Source organism: Phlebotomus papatasi, chromosome 1, assembly GCF_024763615.1.
Source record: "Phlebotomus papatasi isolate M1 chromosome 1, Ppap_2.1, whole genome shotgun sequence".
NCBI classification, from domain to species: Eukaryota; Metazoa; Arthropoda; class Insecta; order Diptera; family Psychodidae; genus Phlebotomus; species Phlebotomus papatasi.
The window spans coordinates 19085668-19106184 of record NC_077222.1 but is presented as its reverse complement, the minus strand read 5'-3'; the positions used below and the strand labels follow the sequence as shown (position 1 = coordinate 19106184).

Here is a 20517-nt window from a genome sequence, read left to right as displayed (position 1 = left end):
CACTTCTCTTCAGTTTCCAGAAGAGCATGGAGTAGCTTGGTCAAGGAAGGATATGACCGATTCCTTAAGGTAGCCCTTCGGCTCTCTGGAGAGATCCCCCCAATGATGTATTCCTTCATTGTCTGGTCGTCAAGAGAAATTTTTCTTCCCAAGGCGCACATCCGGTGAAAATACGCTATTATTGTCTCATACTTGGATTTCTGGGATTTCCTCAGCTGTTCATGGATCCCAGGGATGCTGACTTTCACAGGGAAATTGTCGATGAAATCCCTCTTGAACATTTCCCATGTCTGTAGCTGCCCCTTGGCGGCATGATACCACACTTTCGCGGTACCCCTCAGCCTCATGGAACTGTACAGGATTGCAGCATTGTCACTCCATCCATACATTTCCTTGGCAGTACTGCAATCCTCAATCCAGAGCTCGCAATCCATGCAACTGGGATCATCCGGATCGAATCTGGGAATGATGGTGGCAATTTCTTGGGGCCCAATCCTTGGAGCACCATCGTGACTTGAGCTCTGTCCCGTGGGCGACTCTCTGGGCACTGGTGGGTCAGTTCCTGTCCTCCTAAGACGAGGCATTCTGAAATTTTCACAAAAATATTCCATTTCTCAAAATGTCGGCTTCTGTGTGCAAATTGCGTCATCTCCTTTTCGAGCCAATTTCACGGAAAATTCCTTACCTGCGTGACAAACACACAACACAACACCTTCTACAATCGCGTCTGAACACTTTTGTACGAGAATTTGTGAATAATTTCCTTTATTTTCCACGAAAAATAGCAACTTTTTTGACAATGCAATTACCTCAGCCTGCTTTTCGTCAACGACTAATACTTTTTTCTTCCAGCAGTCGCGCCACTGTTGCAATTTCGACAATTTTCGAACAAGTTTCCCCTCCTTTCCGCTAGGCGAGATCGCGTGATATTTTATGGCACAATTTGAACCAATAGGAAATTTTCTGACGCAATTTCCAATATGATGCGCAATTACCACCCTTTTCCCGAAATATCGCATTTCTTACGAAAATTCATCCTCTATTCCCGGCGAGAATCATCCATCAAAATCAACAATATATCCCAATTAATTATTTCTTCGCTTTTGAATAAAATTTTTTCTTATTGCGCAACATTAATTGTTTTCTCTTTCTAAAATTCCAATAAAACGCAATTTTCCCCAAGTTGGGTCACTTATCTGAATTCCTGTGTACGACAGGAATTTTCCTGTTGCCCCATGATGCTTAATGCCCCCCTCACTCGCACCATTCAACCTATTGCGACCAATTTCGTCATGATGGCTACTCTGCAATCCTCACAAACTCTTTCAGGGATTCAGGGGATTCTTGCCCCATCATCCCACTTCTGAAAAAGATATAGGGGGCAAGCAATATCTACTCTTAAATCTAATATACTTAGGAGGTGACCTGCTTATGCAATCGACTGGTGTGGGCTCCAGACTGTCGCGAGCTCTCCGTACTATGTCCTATCTCTTGTACGACTCGAGACGAACTCACGTCCGTACTCACTGAGATCGTACGATCGACTAAACTATTACAGTCGTCTCCACCATCACCAGAGGCGCTGGCCTAGAAAGGAGACATTGCGTCTCGAATATTTAGGGTTGCCTCAGCAGAGCATTTATTGCTATAAGGCGGGAAATTTAAGCTCTACAATATTCGATTCTTTAGCTCGTGAAGCTGGGGTTGTAAGATACCCAAGAGGATTCTAAATTCCGATAAATTCTCTATTATAGTCCAACAAGTTTAATTTGTGTGTGTAAATAGCCCCAAAGAGTATCAAACTCTGATATTTCTTCTCTTAAACCTCGTGTTCCGGGAGTTTAAAACCTATAATCTTAACGATTTTCTTGCCCTAGACACATCTGGAATTTCTACAGACGGATTTCAGAAGCTCGTGGGGCATCAATTGAAGCCACCTCAAACGGTGTATACGTGCGTCTAGTCCGTCCGGTCAAACCAGGGCGGAGCATTCTAATACATTTTCCGTACAAAAATATGGTATATTTTTTCTTAAGTGATTTTTTAATTTTAGTATAAAACCAAATGCAATCATTTTAAAACTTTTACCAAATGTAAGAGTATCTAATGTTATGTTATTAACACAAAATTTATAATGATTGCACGAGGATAACGGTTCCTAAAACCTATATGAAAAAGACGTAAAATTCGCATTTTTTTGAATTTTTCTGACAAATTTTCTATTTGTAACACCGGTAACATTTTAAATTCAATAAAAATATATTTTCTGTACATGTGCCTACCATTTCGTGTTATATTTATTTTTGTGGGATCTAAGACTTAAAAATTATAAAGAATTTAAGAAAAATATACCATTTCTGAATTAAAATGCTCCATCCGTTAGTTAATCATCCTGGGGTCAAACAGAATTTAGTGCAATGTATGAATTGTAACAAGAACAACAGTGTAAAGTTTTTCGGAATAAAAAAAACAGTGTTTCATAACCATTAGAATGACTATTTAAAATGTAATTAGTCAAAGGCCCTTAATTAAGGACTTTTACAAAGGCCTTAATTAAGTACTTAATGTTAAGGCTGTCACTTTCGCAATTCGCCATAAAAAGCGACGTTGGAAATTAACGGTAAACAGTAGAATTCTTGACGCCAAATTCCTAATGATATAGTTTAGATATTCAATTTTTTCTTTGTAGTAACTTTATTTATCCAAGATCGCGGAGTAGAAAATCTCAATCTTTATAATTTTTATTTTGAAACTTTAATATATTCTTATTGGCAGAATAGAATATTATATGTTTATTGTTATTATATTTATTGAATATTATATGTTTATTTATTGTGAGTTATTTTTTTAATTTTATTTTTTATTATTATTTTTCAGAATTAAATAACTGTATAAAACTGAACGTTTTTTTTTAAAGAGAAAAATGAGAAAGATAACAAACTTACAGTGAACAGGCGGATGATGTATGCTAGAAACGAAAGTGTTTTAATTTGAGCTCCCATGAAGTCCACAAACACTTCCTTATTGAAGGCTGGAGATTGCCTAAAAAAAAGGAAGAAAAATGGCTCTTGAGGCTTTCCATTGAATCTCTCTAGACGGGAAACTAACCTGTGAATTGGAGATGGTTGAAGGGTAATTGTAGTCATAATTAGTGGTACAAATTCAGCAACTTCTTGATGTACAAATGTTTTGTAGATCTGATACATAAGCACAACAATTATCGGTAGCTCCTGCAGTACTTTCAGAGACAGAACTCCTTTTGGGATCAAGTTTTGCTGAACAAGGAAGGAAAAAAAATCAATTTTCAAGGATTATCTTTTGCGGGGGACGCTGCCGTTACTCACTGTGACTGTTGTGCCGTCCGCTGTCTTCTTCTCCACCTGAATGGGCGTTATTGTGTAGGATTCGGCCAGAAGTTGCTCCATATTGAGCTCCTTCAGGTCTTTAACTCTGATTGGGGCACGAGGTTCAAAGATTTTGGCCATGTGTTTGGGCAATTCTGAGTAAATATTTTTGACAAAGGCAAGAAAATGCCCAATTTCAGGATTATATGCAGGTCTATATTGCTTATGGAGTTCAATTATGATGCGCAGGCATACAAGAACATTCTCTTCATTGTCCTCCCGAAGCAATTTGAGCATCAAAGTCAGAATAACTTTAACATAGGGCCTAAGAACCTCAGAAGTTGGAAGCCGATGAATCATCTCGAGTATAAGCTTTCTCACTTGCTGGATGTTATTCTCAGAAATGAACTGAGGCTCGCCATCTTGGAGGACCTTTATGAATATCTTCATGGCGTGTTCCAAGAAAGACTGATACCCCGAACATTGGGTTATTATCTCAAAGTTTTCACTCAATTCCTGAGCCGCCTTCAATTTCACTTCTTCCTTGGCCATGGGATCGGCCAGCATGGAGACATAGCTCCGGAAAACATTCATCTGGGTCGAATCGACCACAGTCGACGAAGTAGACGCGCCCCCAATCATACCAGTATAGGCCGGTGGCATCGTTGTTCAACGGAAAAACCTAAGTAGTTTTCAGGAAACAATTACCCAAAACAGTAATTTATTTCACTGAGGAACAATAGCAATTGCCGAACAAGCAAAAAATAGCAAAATTATCCGTTTATTTCTGAAGGTGAAGCCCCCAAAATTGTTTTTTTCCTCTGACACACGGAAGTGAGGTTATGTTCACTGATCGAGAAATGGTCTCAAAAATCGGTCAAAGGAATAATTTTCTGCTTACCTTCTACTCAGACGGCATCATTGACGTCTTCTTCTGCTTGATGAAACACAAAGGAATACACAGGATCACGTATTTCACACGAAATTAGTCTTAAAAAGCGGAGCTCACTCACTTTGTCACAGCACTTCACCGCACCCACTAAATTTTTTCACTTCTAGAATTTACCCCATCAAAGAATAAAGTGGATTACTGCTAGAAAACAGAAGACAACTTCAGATCTCTCCACGGACATGTCCATTGGACCTCAAAAATGGGTATTTTTCGTATATATTAGTCCTGATTTCTTTTTTAAATTTAGCTTTTATTTTAGATTATACTTTTAAAATATTTTTGTTTTGCCTACTTTTGTATTCCACTTTTATTACGAATCGGAATTTCACACGAAAAATTTAGAATGTTAAAGCTATAATTTATCTGTCCTTCAGAATTTAAGATTATTATTCTAACATTTCTAGTAAAAATTAATTATAATCGAGTCTGCCTTATAAAATTATTTTCTTTTACGGAATTTTAAATGGCGTGTTTTATTTTTAGTTAAGAATAGTTAAAAACTTCAGCAATGTATTACATATCTGAAAAAAAAGTGGTACATACATATCTTTATTATTATCCGTAGCCTTCGTAGCAATGTTTTTTTTTTTTAATTTTTTTCCTTTTAATTTCAAGAGGGGAAAATCAATTCCAAGGGGTAACTCATTCCCATTTTTTCTGACAAGGGTTTCTGGTTTCACGGGTTTCGCGATACAGAAATCTGGTTTCTCGGGTTTCGCTATGCAATTTTTGGTTTTCTCGGGTTTTCCGATGCAATTCTTGGGTATCTTGGGTTTCGCGATGCAAAAAGTGGATTTCTGGGGTTCGGGAAGCGTTTCTCGAACAATTGATGAGGATTTCTCAATATGAGTTACCCCTTGATCAATTCGAAAACTCATATATTGAATGATCTTTTTTGTTGATAAAGAAACTTGATACCAAAAATTATGAGTATGAGCATATTTTACGAATGTATTACATTCAATATTAGTCAATATCGTAAAAAAATTGCTAGATAATAAATCCAATCGAAGATTAAATGCAATTAAATGCTTAAATTTAGCAAAACAGCAACAAAAGGCAAAAATAATAAAGTTAAAAGCGCTAATTTTCAGCGCTTGCTGTTTATGTTTGCTAAGGTGGCATGATGTTTATAAATCCATCGATTAAATTTCACTTACTTTTAATGGCTTCAAAAGGCTCAAGTTTAATGGCTTAAAAAGTATTTTTTTTTTTTTTTAAATATGCTCCTATGTTGTTAAACATACACTATAAAAATGAAACAAACGTAAGAAAATTTTATTAAAAAATAAATATAAACTCATTATCATAATATTTACCATCCTGTTTATCACATGGACTAATGTTGTCTAAATTTTCGTTAAACACGTTTAAAGCTAGAAGAAGGTTAAAGAGATTGATCGCGGACTCCACCACTTGACCCATTGAGTGCCCTTTGAGACATTATTTCAAAGAACCAAAAATTTATGTTAAAATTTTATATATAAATTTATAAAAAAGTAGTCCGGCGGAGAGCCGAATTAGAGAGAGTCTATCTACCTACTGTATTACGAAGTATTTGTTCAGTATTGCTTCAGAAATATCAAGAAAAAATATGCATTTTTAAGCAAATACTCATCACGAATCACGACGTGATTAATTTGCCAATTCTCTTGATTTTATTTATTAATTAAACTTATAGAAATCTTATCAAAACAAACAAATTCAAGGTAAAGGTAACAAGTAATTTGGTCATAAACAGAATACCTTGTTCTTGTCTTGTCGTGTTTATTCTAGTCGAATTAGTGTTGCTTTTCACTTTAGGTGATGGGTAATGCACAGGCTATATTGACGACTCCATTCCATACTATGCTAAGTCGACTTTTCCGAGAGATATGTTGTTCCTATGATCGAGATCTACAACTCCTGAAAATTTGGTGGTTATCCGACGTTTGGGTAACGAGATATTCAATTTCTTCGAAAAAAAAATTACACGGGAAATCGCCAACTTCAAATAGCTCTCCTGAAAAATTGTCATTCTTCTGAGATAGCATAGTATGGAATGGAAGCGTTAAAATAAGTGTTTGACTGTTCGAATTAACATCAAGTGAACTTCACTGTACTTGATTCCACGAGACAATACGTAGTATTGACAACCCCATTTTTGTACAGTACACTCTCGCTAATTCGGCTCTTTTAAGATCGAACTACTTTTTGATTCGAGCAGCACTTAAATTTGGAAAAAGTTTGTTGTCATTTTTCAAGTTTCATTATGATTATCAAATGAAGCAAATATGCTCAAATTTGCCATGGTGTGTCTTAATTTTGATGTGATTTTGTATTACTAAGGGATTTTCATGTAATTTACTTTACAATATTATATGAGTAAGTAAACTCAATATGTGTATGCAGTGCAGATAAATAAAAAATCGTTGCATTTCAAAAAGGTTTTCGCCCGAATTTCCCTCTAATTCGGGTTACATTTCGGTCCCAATTGCCCGAATTTGAGACAGTCTACTGTACAAGAAAAAAATAATATTAAAATGAATGTCCCGAAAATCTCGCTTGCGAATTTTTGGAATTTTGTGTTAGCAGTCAGCATTATTAATAAAATTTTAACATGTTTCTTGGATCCTTGAAATAATGCCTCTAATCACCAAAAAATTATTTAAAATTAATTAAAATTATTTACAACTATCCCCCATTTGCTTAATATCTGTCGCAAGTATACTGGTCAGAGAGATTCTATTCTAGGGAGCCAGTCTGTACAAAATTTGCTTTGTGACCCATTGGGTCATAAGAAATTGTTAAATTCATAATGGAGATCGGCTTACACAAGGAGCTATAATACAACCACAGACTGCTCCGACGGGGCGACTGGGTGGTTTTGTGGTCATGTAAGCTCAATACCAAAATTAAACAAAAAAAAAATAAATAAAATACAATAAAATAATAATAATAAACAATCAATCAAAATTCTACATACACACTAAATCTAAAAACATTCACAAAATTCATTAAGCACTCAAAGGCGATATTAACTAAGCATTAAAAGTTTAGGGGAGACCGGGGGAAATTAGCCACCAAATGATTTTTTTAATTGCGTATAACTTGTATAAAACTTGTTTGTATGAGGCTGATAAATATTTCAATGAATAGGAAGGGAAGTATATATTTAGAATAAAGAGTGGTTTTCTTAATATTCCTTCGCAGACAAACTATAAGATACTACTATCTAAAACTGTACGTGGCTAATAATGCCCCGGTCTCCCCTAAATAATAATATTTGCCAGAAATGTCCGGTTATTTTGAAGGACTTGTCCTGCAAAAATTCTAGCAGTATGTCCGAGCCTTGTTTATTGGGTACATATTCCAGTGAAGTTTTTTGACATACCCCTTCCAGTTTCAGTTCCAGTCGTTTTTTGGTGGAATTTGTTTCATTTTATTCACGCGAGAAGAAGAAAGTGGCTGCGATTTTTCAGTGAGCAATCGAAGAGATTTTAGCTTGTGATTTTGGCTGTGAATTATCATAGAGAGATTGGAAGACATCTCTAAACCCTTCAGAACGGTGAGTTGCACAATTTCTCATAGTTTTCTCGGTGAATTTCCCGTGGAAAATCTGTATTTTTTCATGACTCTGCAACTCAATAGGGCAACAATTCGGGTCGCGATTACGTGAAATGTACAGCAATTGTGCGACATTTTATCCAATTAATTCATTTCTAATGCACTTGCACGTAGAATTTCGTGTCCTAAATTAGTATTTGGATTTATTTTAAGGCGTAAAATGTGCGAAAAAAAATTTCAATCAAATTTACATGCACTCCTTTGGCATTTTTTTATGGCGGGCGTCTGCAAAATGTTCCTGACACGTCATAAATTTTATTACAATTGCAATGATAAAAGAGGGATATCTAATTACAATATCTCGAATGGAACTCAAAGTGAGAGAGATTCGAAAAAGCCCTGAAAAGGCAAAAATGAAGAAACAGTTCTTCCATCCAGAAGCAATTTGTTTCTCTCCAAATGGAATCTGCCGCCTAAAGAGACTTGGCCATTGAGGTTTTTGGTTGTTTTGGGGGAGGCTTGTTTCGTTTGAAAGTTAAATTGTTCCAATTACGGAGCAAGTGGCTAAAAAAAAATCTCATACAAATCGGCAAAGTCATGGTACACTCTTTGTTGGAAGACTTCTCGGATTGTTGCACTTTCAGAGAAAATAACGTTGAAGGCAGAAGAAATTCGAGGCATGCTCTCTTCCCGCGCTTTCTGCCAGCCCATATTCTGCCCATTCTAAAACGGTTAAAAATAAATCTTTCAGAGAACTTAATGTCTGTTTATTATTATTAAAGATTTATATTATTTCGCAATAACTTTTTAAAAAGTTGACAATTTTATAAAATTCTTTTAAAAAGGTTACATAGTTCAAACAGACTAAAAACAGCATGTTTTTCTCCATTTTTTTCCAATATAAAAAAAATAATTATTTAATTCAAGCTTCCTACACAGAAAAAAATATTTTTTAAAAATGTTCGTAAATGTTTGTGAATTCCTATGGAGGACTTACGAAATGCTCGTGAATTATATAACCCACAAACAAGTTTGTAAAATTTTGTACTTTTTTCACAAACATTAGCCTCAATTCTGAGACCAAGATCAAGATCAAAATTTCAAGCTGTCAAATATCAAGGTCAAAATTTCATATTCATATTCATAGATTTCAAGATTTTCCATACACTTTACGAAACGTAATTTCTGACAAATATCTTCATTTCTTTGCCGAATTTGTTGACATTTCGCCATATAAAATTAGAAAAAATAATTATAGGTTGTATTAAATAATATATGACAGGATATTATCGGGAATAGAAGAAGTGCACACAAAAATTGTGACGTGTGATAAACCCTGAAATACTTATGCAAGTTGTCGTTATTTATCAGAATACCAAAATCTTGAAATTTTCTTGATCTTGATCTTAATCTTGGTCTCAGAATTGAAGCCATTGTTCGCAAAATGATCATTTGACGATCATTTTTTGTACTTTTACAAACATTTGTTCGTAAATGTTCCTAAATACACAAAAAATGTTCCTAAAATTTTGTCATTTGTTCGTATTTGTTCGTAAATTTTGCCAGACAAACAAAAATTTACGAACATTTTTTGTGTGTTTACGAACATTTACGAACAAATGTTTGTAAAAGTATAAAAAATCTTCGTCAAATTATCATTTTACGAACAATGTTTGTGATAAAAGTACAAAATTTTACGAACTTGTTTGTGGGTTATATGATTCACGAGCATTTCGTAAGTACTCCATAGGATTTCACAAACATTTACGAATAATTTTACAAAATATTTTTTTCTGTGTAGGCGTATAAGAGTGTAACATTTCAAATATATTTTCTAACATTTTCAGTAAAATAATTAAAAAATTCAGCTTCTGGTAGGGGAGACCGGGGTAGAATTAGCCACGTATAGTATTAGATAGTGGTACCTTATAGTTTGCCTTCGAAGGAATATTAAGAAAACCACTCTTTATTCTAAATATATACTTCCCTTACTATTCATTGAAATTTTTATCAGCCTCATAGAAACGTTTTTTGTACAAATTATACGCAATCAAAAATTTGATTTGGTGGCTAATTCTACTCCGGTCTCCCCTACTTGAATTTAGGTAGTTTTTTGAAAAAAAAAAAAGAAAAAATACTTTGAGGTGGACAAGTTTTTCCGGAATTGGATCATTTGAAATCCAAAAATTAAATATTATCTTTTAGCAGATGAGTTAAAATGATCCTTGAACGAAGGACTTTTGCAAAAAATTAAGTTTAATTTTTTGGGGGAATTTTATACAAAAATACCATTTTTTTTTTAAATTTATTTGACATCACGTATCCAATTGCAGTGAAAAAATATTCTGTTTTTAGTCTTCTTGACCCATGTAACACCTTGATAAAATTCAAAATTTGTCTAAATTCTTATAGCAAGTCTAAAAAATATATTCAAATTTTCGTATATTCGTAAATATTAAGTAAGATTCTTAACAATTTCACATATTTTATGTTAAAATGATACACTCTTTTTATTTAACTTAAAAAAAAAAAAAACGTTGACAACGATGATATTTGCATTTTTTCCATTCGTCATGCAAAGTCTTTATAAACTTAATTTTTTAACCTTGTCTCTGTCTCTGCACTAGAGAAAAAAGATACGGTGACACGGTGAGCGTCGGGAAAGGAAGGGACAGCTTAGAAAATTCTGATGCATAGATCTTTTATATTTTGGGATTCATCCTAAAATCCTGAGATAATGAAAGCTTTTAAAGATTTAATTTTAGCATTTAGTATCAAAATTGATAATTTACTATTCTGATTTACGCTTCATTTCAATTCCTTCAACATTTTCTGCGTAATTAAGGGTTTTAAAAGTTATTCCGGTTGGCTTTAAAATGGAAAAAAACTTAAGAAGTTTAGAATATTCACTTCAGCTTATATATTGTGAATTTTGTTATACGGCTTCAGACCTAAGGCTTAGCCATATGCCTTAACTGCTCTAATTTACTATCAATAACGATTTTTTGGAAAAATTTGACTTATGATTGTGTTATTAAAGATTAAGTGACGTATTAGGTCTTAAAAAGCAATAAAAATTGCTCGTTATTTAGAATTTTCAGGCCTTCGGGAAGTAGGCTAAACCTCTGAAAGAAATTATACATTTTTAAAATAAAAATATTTTTTGGAGAATACTCAAACTTTAAAGGCCAATTTAAAGATTTAACGCTTAAAGATTTATCTCAGAATTGAGAGTCAGTTGCATTTATTAAATATGTTTTATTTAGCTAGGTTTGAAAGATTTTTTTTTAAATTACTTTTTGATAGCATCAAAGATGAGTTTATTTTGGAAACCCAATAAGAACATAATTGAATAAATTCTGGACCAATTAAAACCCGGAAATAGAACAAATGCAGGTACAAGAACGGTTGAAGCAGACGAATAATACTTATTTCTAATTCATCTTAAGCCCTTGAAATTGTAAAAAGTTGACATTTTCTTTTTGTTCAAATTTATGTTAAAATTTTTCTCAATTATAAGGTAAATAACTAAGCTTCGAATCCTAATTTAAAAATTTATTGACGTCCTTGGATAAAAAAAATCTTTAAAATGTAAAATTTACTGAATTCTAACATTAAATTGGATCAAATTTCACAATATTTAAAGTGAAACAAAAATATAAAACTTCTAATTTTAAAGTCTCAAATCTTTAGCAATATGCCATTCTAAAATTGAAAACAAGAAGAATAGAAATAAACCTTTGCATCCTGCTTTAAGAATTTATGTTAACCTAAAAGAATAGAAAGGAATTTAAAAAAATGATAATTATAAGAAATAAAATTTAAAAAAGCAGGATTTTCAAAAAAAAAAAACTTAGTTTTTTGTTCTCTGATTTTTAAATTTATATATTTCTTTTTTATTCCAAATTGCTCTTGATTTGTAATATTATAAATTTGGAATATCAAACTTTTGCTTCTTTACTTTTTAATAACAACAATAAATCTGGCGAACTACAATGTATTATTAAAGACAAATTAGTTTATCTTTCAAGATAAAAATGAGTCATGACTTTTTGAACACAGAAATGGTTAAAATTGTCGTAGGGGGAACCGGGACAAAAAATTAGACAGTGGATTCTTATAAATTTGCCTTGGAAGAACTATTGACCAAATTACTGTTTATTTAGAGTAAACACTATTCACCACTGATATGTTTATCAGATTGATTCAAACTTCAAACATTTTTTTTTATCAAATTGTACTCACAGAAATATTCATTTGTTTACTTTCCCGGTCTTACCTATAGTCAGATTTTTTTCATTATGTTGCTTATTCAATTTCTATCCCAATTAGGATCCTCATTACTTCTTATCTTCTCGTAAAGTCTAAATAAGTTACAATAACTTTTGAGAATCTTTTTATCAATGAAACGTATTTCCATATTTCATAGAGACAGATATATTACTTCTGTTTATTTGTTTTAAAATTCTATTATTGTAAGCTCCAGAAACTGGAAGTGATCCCCTGGATTTGTTATGCTATTCCATTTTTTAAGATTGCATAATTTACAATTATCGATTAAATGATGTGATTCATTGAACAAATTTTTATCAGCCAATAGCTTTCAATGAACCTATTTGGGTTTTTCTTGCATTTCATTGGCTGAAATATTTACGTTTAAGGGTGTGTCCTTTACTCATCATAAATCTTCGCAAACTTTTGTGACGGTTTATTGGGTTATCAGGTATTCCCGTCCATATGGTCTCCCAGGTATATTTGGCCCAAATTGCCCAAAATACTCTTTCTGTTAGCCCATATGTTCCTAAAACACTTTCTTTTAAACTATATAATTTTATGGTAGTAAGCCGCTCAGTAGGTTTTTTGCATTTTTATTGGTAAATCTTGTTGAAAAAGGGATAATTGAATGGATTTTTGTCAATATAATGGGGAGAAAGAACAGGAATTAAAACTTTAAGAAAAGGATCAAAATATTTTCTTTGTAATACTTTAATCCTTTAAAAACTAATAAAATCTGATAGCTGATGCCCAAAGACTTCTCACTTCTGGTTGAGGTGAAGGTTAAGGTGGTCTTTTCGCATTAAAAAATAATAGCAAACACACTAGGGGACAGTGGGGTAGTTCGTGCTTGCATTACTTTTGAAAATAAATATTTTTTGGATGAACAATAATTTATTTAAGAAATAAGTCAATATTCAAGAGAAACTTATTGAATATAGTTAGTTCATATTTGTTTAGCAAATTAGGGGTCAATTCCCAATAACATGTGTTATGTGTTATGATAAAACCTATTATAATAACACATAACACATGTTATTGGGAATTGACCCCTTAGTCAGTCCAGAAAAAAAGTTAGACTGCGGGAAACTGCCCCGCCATCTAATGCTCTAAACTAAATTTCAACCAATTTTTTTGTGAGCAAATCTACCTTTTTAACAATAAATAGGGTATAATCGCCTGATTCAGAAACTGTTTCAAATGGAAATTTTCTATTTAAACATACAGAGTTGGATTTTTGATTTATCTAAAGTACAAAGAATCCAGTAATAAGATTGTAATATTAATAATAAGTAATATATAAATAAAAATTTCAGTACTGTATTTGTTACAGAAAAATTCTACATCCTCATAGTTATGTCAAATTGAATCATGTAGTATACCCAATCATGTTTATGATCCAGCAGCAAATTATGATTTTTAGGATTTCTGATACATCATAGTAATTTCATTTTGGTATATTCAGAATATGTACAGTACATTAGAGTTGAAAATAAATTAGAAGAAGTTGTCACTTTTATAGCTCTCCGCACTTAAGAATATAAATCAGTTAAAAGGGACAAATATTGGAGAACCCATAAAATAAACCACACTAAAGTGATGATCTCAATATTTTTTGTGATTGTTTCATAGAGATCTTGAGCAGTGACTCAAAACTAAGATTGTAAATAATCTCAGCTAACTTTACTTACATAAAATGAAAGAAAAGAATTTTAAGACAGAATAAAGAGGACATTGAAAGAAGAGACACGTCTTCTTTATTTTCACTCACTGATATCCCTCTAGTAATAATCATACGAAATTGTGAAGAATTCCCATTTGGACCAAGTTCTGAATTAGGTTTATTCTATCTTATATCAAATTCTAAATATTAAGTGATTCAAAGACAAATATCATACATTTGAATTCTCACATAAAGCGTCAATCAATGTGAATCGCATTTGAAATTTTAATGAGCAAGTGTGATAACACCGTTGGAACTTGAAAATTCACACTTAACATTTAAAATTTGAAATTCACCACTTGTTTGATTTTGTTTAAAATTTATTGAGAATACGAATATTATAAATTAAGTCCTCATCTCTTTTTGGTAAGATCCGAGCAATTTTTGGGAAACGTCACAATAATTCAATTAGGGAAAAGTAGGGAAGTTTTACCCCTGAATTGCAAATTTGATTTTAAGGTCGTTTTATATAAAAAGGGTAAACAGGAATAAAACTTAGCATATCCCGTTAGTTACAGTTGGAAGAATTTGTTCTAAACAAGGATTATTTTTGTAATAGAGGATTCAAGAAGGATAATAGTATAAACGGACGGCCACGAAAATCGATTTTTGGCGGGTTTGATATTCATGATTTATGAGAGTCAAAAGGTGTGCATGAAAATTTTGAGCCCGATCTGATAAGGTCGCATTTCATACTGGACCACAGAAGCTGAGATTGTAAAGAATCTCATCTAAAAATATGATATTTGACCCTTAAATTTAATCGAAATGGTGCATATTCTAGAATGAGTGTATCGAGGTAGGGTAAGTGTTCTAAATTTCGGCATAGTTGCATGCAAGCGTCAAAGTCTCAAGTTTGAAATGTAATATTTTAAATTTAAATTGATTTTTTATTCTTTCTTCTTAAAGAGTGTTGCTTGGAACCTTGTAAAGAGTTTACCGTCTTTATTTACTCTAAAATCATTCTTAATACATTTTAAAATGAATAAAAATATAGACATAGCTTTGGTGCCCTATTTCGGCCACCTTCATTCTCATAGTTCCCTGCCCTTCGGGAATTCTTCCAATATCTTTTTCACGTCATCTCGTTTGTTGAAGCTACATTTTTTGTTATTCTTTTGCATTGTATAATCTCTAGAGTACGTAAAATCTAAAAGTTCATGGAAATTCGAGGAACAAAAAAAGGTGGCCGAAATTGCAAGATGGCCGGAATTTGGCACACTTACCCTATAACATCATGAGAGTACTGTTGCAAAGTAATCACGCCTAGTGTACAATCATATCAAGGTTTATAAAGGGTCAACAATTTTTACTTGCATTTTCAATACTCATGATTATGAGGTAATATATTCATTTCTCTAATTCTTGTAAATTACAAAAAAATATCAGAGAAATAAGGATATTATTTATCAGAAGTGACGTTTTGTTAAGTGTAAATGCATCACAGCAGAATATGTAATCTTGACCTTGGAAACATTTCTTGGTTTGAAAATTTTGATCTTGGTCTTGGTCGCACAATTGAGTCCACTATCATAATTCCTTATTTATTGCTTACTTTTGATAATTTATTTAATCTAATACAGGGTCTTTTGCAGTGCAAAACCTAGGTACTTTTGATGATCTTTCATTATAACGATCTCGTATTTAGTCATTTTTTTTAAACTCCTTTTAAATAATATTTTAAAATCATGAATCCTCACTAAAACCAATAAAAATACAAATATAAAGTATAAAGTTTTTCATAAGATATTGCAAAAATTATGGTTACGATGAAATTGACAATTTGAAAGCATTCATAAAACAATAAAATACTTTTTTTTACTTTGTTTTAAATGCTCTTTTAGAAAATATGTTTTTGAAATTTTAAATTCAATCAATTACAACAGATAGCAAAACCTTTTCTCTATGAACATATCAAGTTGTTATTAATTAAAATAGTTAAGTATGTGTCACAGAAAGCTTCCCTATGAGCCTGAATAAACCTGCTTTTCTCGTTCTTTCAGAATTTAGAGCAAGATGCTAGAACCATCTTATAGGATTAATAAAATACTTAATAGCTTATTTTCAATTGAATTCAATTAAATTTAAACCATGAAATCACTAAAATTATTATAATTACGTTATTTCGATAGATAAAGTGCAATTTGTTCAGAAAATTGTGAGAAAAAAGACATTCCGAAAAGTTGCGATTTGATGCAATTTCATAAAATCCATTCCAGAACTCGAACGATAAGTGTATTGAAATTAATATTTTTGTTAAGGGCCCAGGTACCGCTTCAGTAGCATAAAACTTTTATTGCATTTTTTATTGCATTGTTGTTCAATACTTTGCTTTGCAAGCAGGAAGTATTAAACATTTTTTCTAGTTTTTTTTAAAGGTTTATTCCTTGGTATTATTTCAGGAAAAATAGAAGGACCAAGGGATAGAATAGGCTGTAAAATTTATGATTTGGTCCTAATGATTTGAGGGTTAGGGATTTGTTGAAGACCAAAGCAGATAAAGGTTGCTAAACATTTGGCCAGCCAAGCATTAATTGCTTAACCCATATGTTTTTCCTTATTGAAATTCTTTATTATCCTTTTTTGAATAATTGTCTATGAGCTTCACTTGAGTATTTTTTATGGTAGAGCAAGAAAATTGAGTTGCAGAGGTTTAAAAAATTTTAAGCTCATTTATTGTATAGTAAAATGTTCCAATGGCCTCTTAAAGTTTTTTTTTTTTTCAAAGTGCTCATTTTGTAGATAATATTGTTATTTCATGCAAGTTTGTGTTTGTAAAAATTGAAGAAAAAGCAACATGATTTGTTTCCGTCAGAAAATTAAAAAAAAACACACGATATGAATAGTAAATTGTACCAATGACTCTTTTGATCGATCATTGGCATATGGAGAGAAATTTCTATTAATTACTTTAAAAAATTATATTGTAGCTTATGAAATTGTCTAAATCTGAAAGGAAAGGTTTCCTGTTATCAGGAGATTCTTTGTTTTTTTTTTTGATTGTGAAAAAAGTTATATATTTTTTGTGATACTCTCCTATTCTGGGCACAATGAACCATTGGAAACTTTTCTCTTTCGTTTTCTAAACACCAACCGTTCCGTGTCTATTTGAGCTCTGACTGTATATATGCACACGAGGTGAATTTGTGTCAACTCTGCCTGTGCGCGAATATCAGGCAGAGATCGCGAGAAACAGTTATAACCACTTTTGTTGTTCTCTTCCAGTACACAATCTAATATTCAATACAATCGATATAATCATGGAATGTATTTTTATTAAAGTTTCTGATAATTTCCATTTGTCTTAATTAAAGTGTCTTGGTAGTAATCTTTGTTTGGAGGAAGGAGGGGCAGCTATTGTGACAAAATGGTTGTGGATAAAGAAGATTTGGTGATAACATTGAGGGCGTTGATAATATCACGTCCAGGTGCTACGACACTTGATGCCCTGGCAAAGGATTATCGTACTACCGAAGGAGAGAGTATTCCTTACAGAGGTCTAGGTTATAGATCTCTGGAAGAATTTCTCAGTGCAACAGGCGAATTCATTGTGCACAATTACAGGGGCGAGGTGGGTGATGCATATTTCTTTTTCGGTTTAATGCCGATCTGAAATTGTGGATATTTTTTTTCCTAATTAATTGTTAGACATGTGTTCGTGCTGTTTTGAGAGAAGAACAGGCACATTTGGTGTCGATGATAGCCAAGCAGAAGAAGACAAAGACGAAGAAGAAAAATGGTGAACATATTCGTCCACCATTCCCACCAAGGCATTCTTCTGCCCTTCGCTATCCCAATATTCCGTCCATTCCTGCTCAGCGTCCGTCGAATCACATCCAACACAGGATGCTGTACAGGCCTAAGCAGCAGGATGTGGAGAAGAGAGCTCAGATGGTTGTCACAAGGCCAGAAAAGCTCATTGCTATTGATCCAATAAGGTTGCCTATGAATTCTGGTGCTATTCCCAAGTCTTCCGTCAACAGTCGCATCGCTCGAACTGATCCAAAGCCAAGGCCAGAGATTAGGACAGTGACACCAGCAACTCAGGGAAAATCTCTGAATGTACGGATCAATCGGCAATCTTCACTCATCAGTCCACCCTGGACACCAAGTCCCAGTCCTCCCATCCAGACACCAACTACTCCAGTGTCAAATGGCTTCAGTTCTACCCAGACGCAGGTTAGTCAAACATTATATTTTCTCTTTTAGGAAAATTTGGGAAATAAGATTAGGGTGAGTGTGTCAAATTCTTGGCCCAGATAAAAGGTATCAAAGATGATGGACTCTCGCGATTTATTTCTCACTTATGAGTTTTAATGAAAATTTTAAAGTGTTCTATCTCGGGAAAGGGTTAAGACTTTTTTATTGCTCTTTTTTTTATTTAAAAGGTAATTTTGTTCTGTTTAAAACTATATTTACTCGATTTTGGATTATATGTTCAAGTCTTTTTTATAATAGTTTTTTGTTTTTGAAAGAAAGTGAAAAAAGTTTTTTCTGAAAAACCCCAGTCTTAAAAAATTTGATTTTTTTTACTGTTTATCAGTATCATTGAGTACTACTTTGAAAAATTTAACTTTTAATTTTGAGTTTAGCAGATTTCATATAATTTTGAAAATGCAGTGAAATTTTAATTATTTTTAATAAAAGTTAAACGAAAAAGTGGAAGCTCTCCTTTGCAAGGAATGTAGTACTGAATGGCTTCTAGGACGTGGCATAGTTCACAATTGCTGTGCCATTAAGCTGCAATGGTTCAACCAGCAATGCACTATATTCCTGAATGAATCAGAAGTATTTCGGGCCTTCTGGATCCCGTTTCAACGCTGAAGTATCAGACCACCCAAAACAACAGTAAAAAAATCAAAATTTTGAAGAATGATATTTTGATTAGGATTCTTTTGAAAACATGCACAGCTTAAGCATTAAATGGTTAAGATTGTGCTGAAAACATGCACAGCGGTTGGACTTCATAAAACAAATTGTGCTCGTCAAAACCGGTACAACCGCGCACAGCTCAAGTATGAAATGGTTAAAATTGAACATAAGTGCTGCATAGCTCAAACAAAATTGAATCTAAATTTTTAACAGTTTTCTTAATCTTTATCGTTTTATGTTTAACAGCTGTGCGCGTTTTCAGCACAATATAAAGCATTTTATGCTTCAGCTATGCAGATTTTATGCACAATACCTGAGAAGTACGAGTTTCATGCACAATCTGAATTCTTATCCTTGAGCTGTGCGTATTTTCAGCACAATTTAAAATTTAATATTTTAAAGTATTTTTTTTATTTCAACTCGAAATTTTGAAAGAACATAAGGACAAAATGCGTTTTAGGGGCTAGAGGAGTGCCAAGAAAGCTTTGCAAGAAATTAGGTGACCCCAAAAAGCACCTGAAGGAATTTGAAGTGTCTCTTTTTACTTAAACATGAAATCATGCAAAAATATAAGGGTAAAACATATTTTGGGACCTTTATGTGCGCCAAGAATGCCTTTAGAACAATTGGACGCCCCAGAAAGTGAGGGAATTAAAAAAAGCTTTTTCTTTACTTCAACGCGAAATTTTGATAGATAAGGACAAAATGCAATTTAAGAACTAGAGGCGCCCCAGAAAGTCTCCGAGGAAATTAAAAGTGTTAACGCAAATTTTAGTAGATTATAAGGACAAAAGGCATTGTAAGAACTAGAGGGGCTCTCCAGAAAGACTCGGAGTCTATTTTACTAAAATCTTTTTTACTTCAACATGGCAAGAATAAAGGGTCACGGTTTAGTTGCCTAAGAAAAAGGAACATTGGAGCCCCTGCAGGCTCGCGCCCTGGGTGGCCTGCCCCTCCCGCACCCCACTAGGTACGCTACTGTCCGGTCACTTTCATTCTCATAGTTCCTTGCCCTTCCGGAATTCTTCCAATACCTTTTTCACATTATCTTGTTCGTCGAAGCGACATTTTTTGTTAGTATTTGCATTGTATAGTCTTTTTTAGAGAGTATGCAAAAACTACACATTTATGGAAATTTGAGGGAAAAAAAATGTGGGCGGAATTGCAAGCTGGCTGAAATTTGGTACACTTACCTTATTCATTTTTTTAGGGATATCCGGATTCAGAAGGCTAAAAAAGCAATGCTTTTAGTGTAAATCTTTAAATTTTTTTTAACTCAATCGGTGAATTTTACAACTGAAAACTTTCGATTCTAAAATTCAAAAGAATCGTATAAGTACTTTTCATTGTGTTATTGGCAATTTTTCTCCTTGCTACTTTGAGATCTCGAAGGAGATTCTATCCAGAATCGATACGTTGGCAAAATAAAGTTAGAACATTAATCAAACAGGAATCCCTCCTTTAATTTTTTTTGTAAAAAAAAGAGACTGCAAAGCGTCCAAGCTTTGTAGAATGCTCGAACTCACGAGATAAACCTATCCGTGAATTATTTTTTCCGTGTTTTTATGTATTCCGGTTTACTACCGATTAAATTCATTCACAAATCGGAAAACAATTCTGAACTAGGAAATTAGCTACATTTTAAATTAAAATGTTCTTGTCATTAGTAAAGCGTAAATAAAAAAGGAACATTCAAGAAAAATAGACCAAATACGATTACTTGACCAATTTATTACCTATTGGGGTTGATATAGCCGGATAAGAAATGTCAAGACCTTTCCAAAAAGTTTAAATTTAACCAAATC

At 33.0% G+C, this 20517-nt stretch overlaps 2 protein-coding genes across 5 annotated transcripts in view; one reads left to right on the top strand and one right to left on the bottom strand.

The window, feature by feature from the left end:
- LOC129798107 (transcription-associated protein 1) overlaps nucleotides 1-4395 on the bottom strand; it is a 36850-nt gene extending 32455 nt beyond the window's left edge. For 3 of the 4 annotated variants that reach the window (XM_055841084.1, XM_055841083.1, XM_055841085.1), the window contains exons 1-4: nucleotides 4246-4386; nucleotides 3345-4026; nucleotides 3109-3275; nucleotides 2946-3042 (exon numbers count right to left, since the gene is read on the bottom strand). In XM_055841084.1, the coding sequence (XP_055697059.1) occupies nucleotides 2946-3042; nucleotides 3109-3275; nucleotides 3345-4007 (927 nt within the window). In that variant the 5' untranslated portion in view covers nucleotides 4008-4026; nucleotides 4246-4386. Of the gene's footprint in view, nucleotides 1-2945; nucleotides 3043-3108; nucleotides 3276-3344; nucleotides 4027-4245 lie in introns of all 4 variants that reach the window. The other variant, XM_055841082.1, reaches the window with a different exon arrangement.
- Nucleotides 4396-7687: 3292 nt separating this feature from the next.
- The window catches only part of LOC129798111 (uncharacterized), a 47007-nt gene continuing 34177 nt past the window's right edge, over nucleotides 7688-20517 (top strand). Inside the window, exons 1-3 of the mRNA XM_055841090.1 lie at nucleotides 7688-7843; nucleotides 17155-17411; nucleotides 17489-18019. Of these exons, the coding sequence (XP_055697065.1) occupies nucleotides 17208-17411; nucleotides 17489-18019 (735 nt within the window). The 5' untranslated portion in view covers nucleotides 7688-7843; nucleotides 17155-17207. The remainder of the gene's footprint in view (nucleotides 7844-17154; nucleotides 17412-17488; nucleotides 18020-20517) is intronic.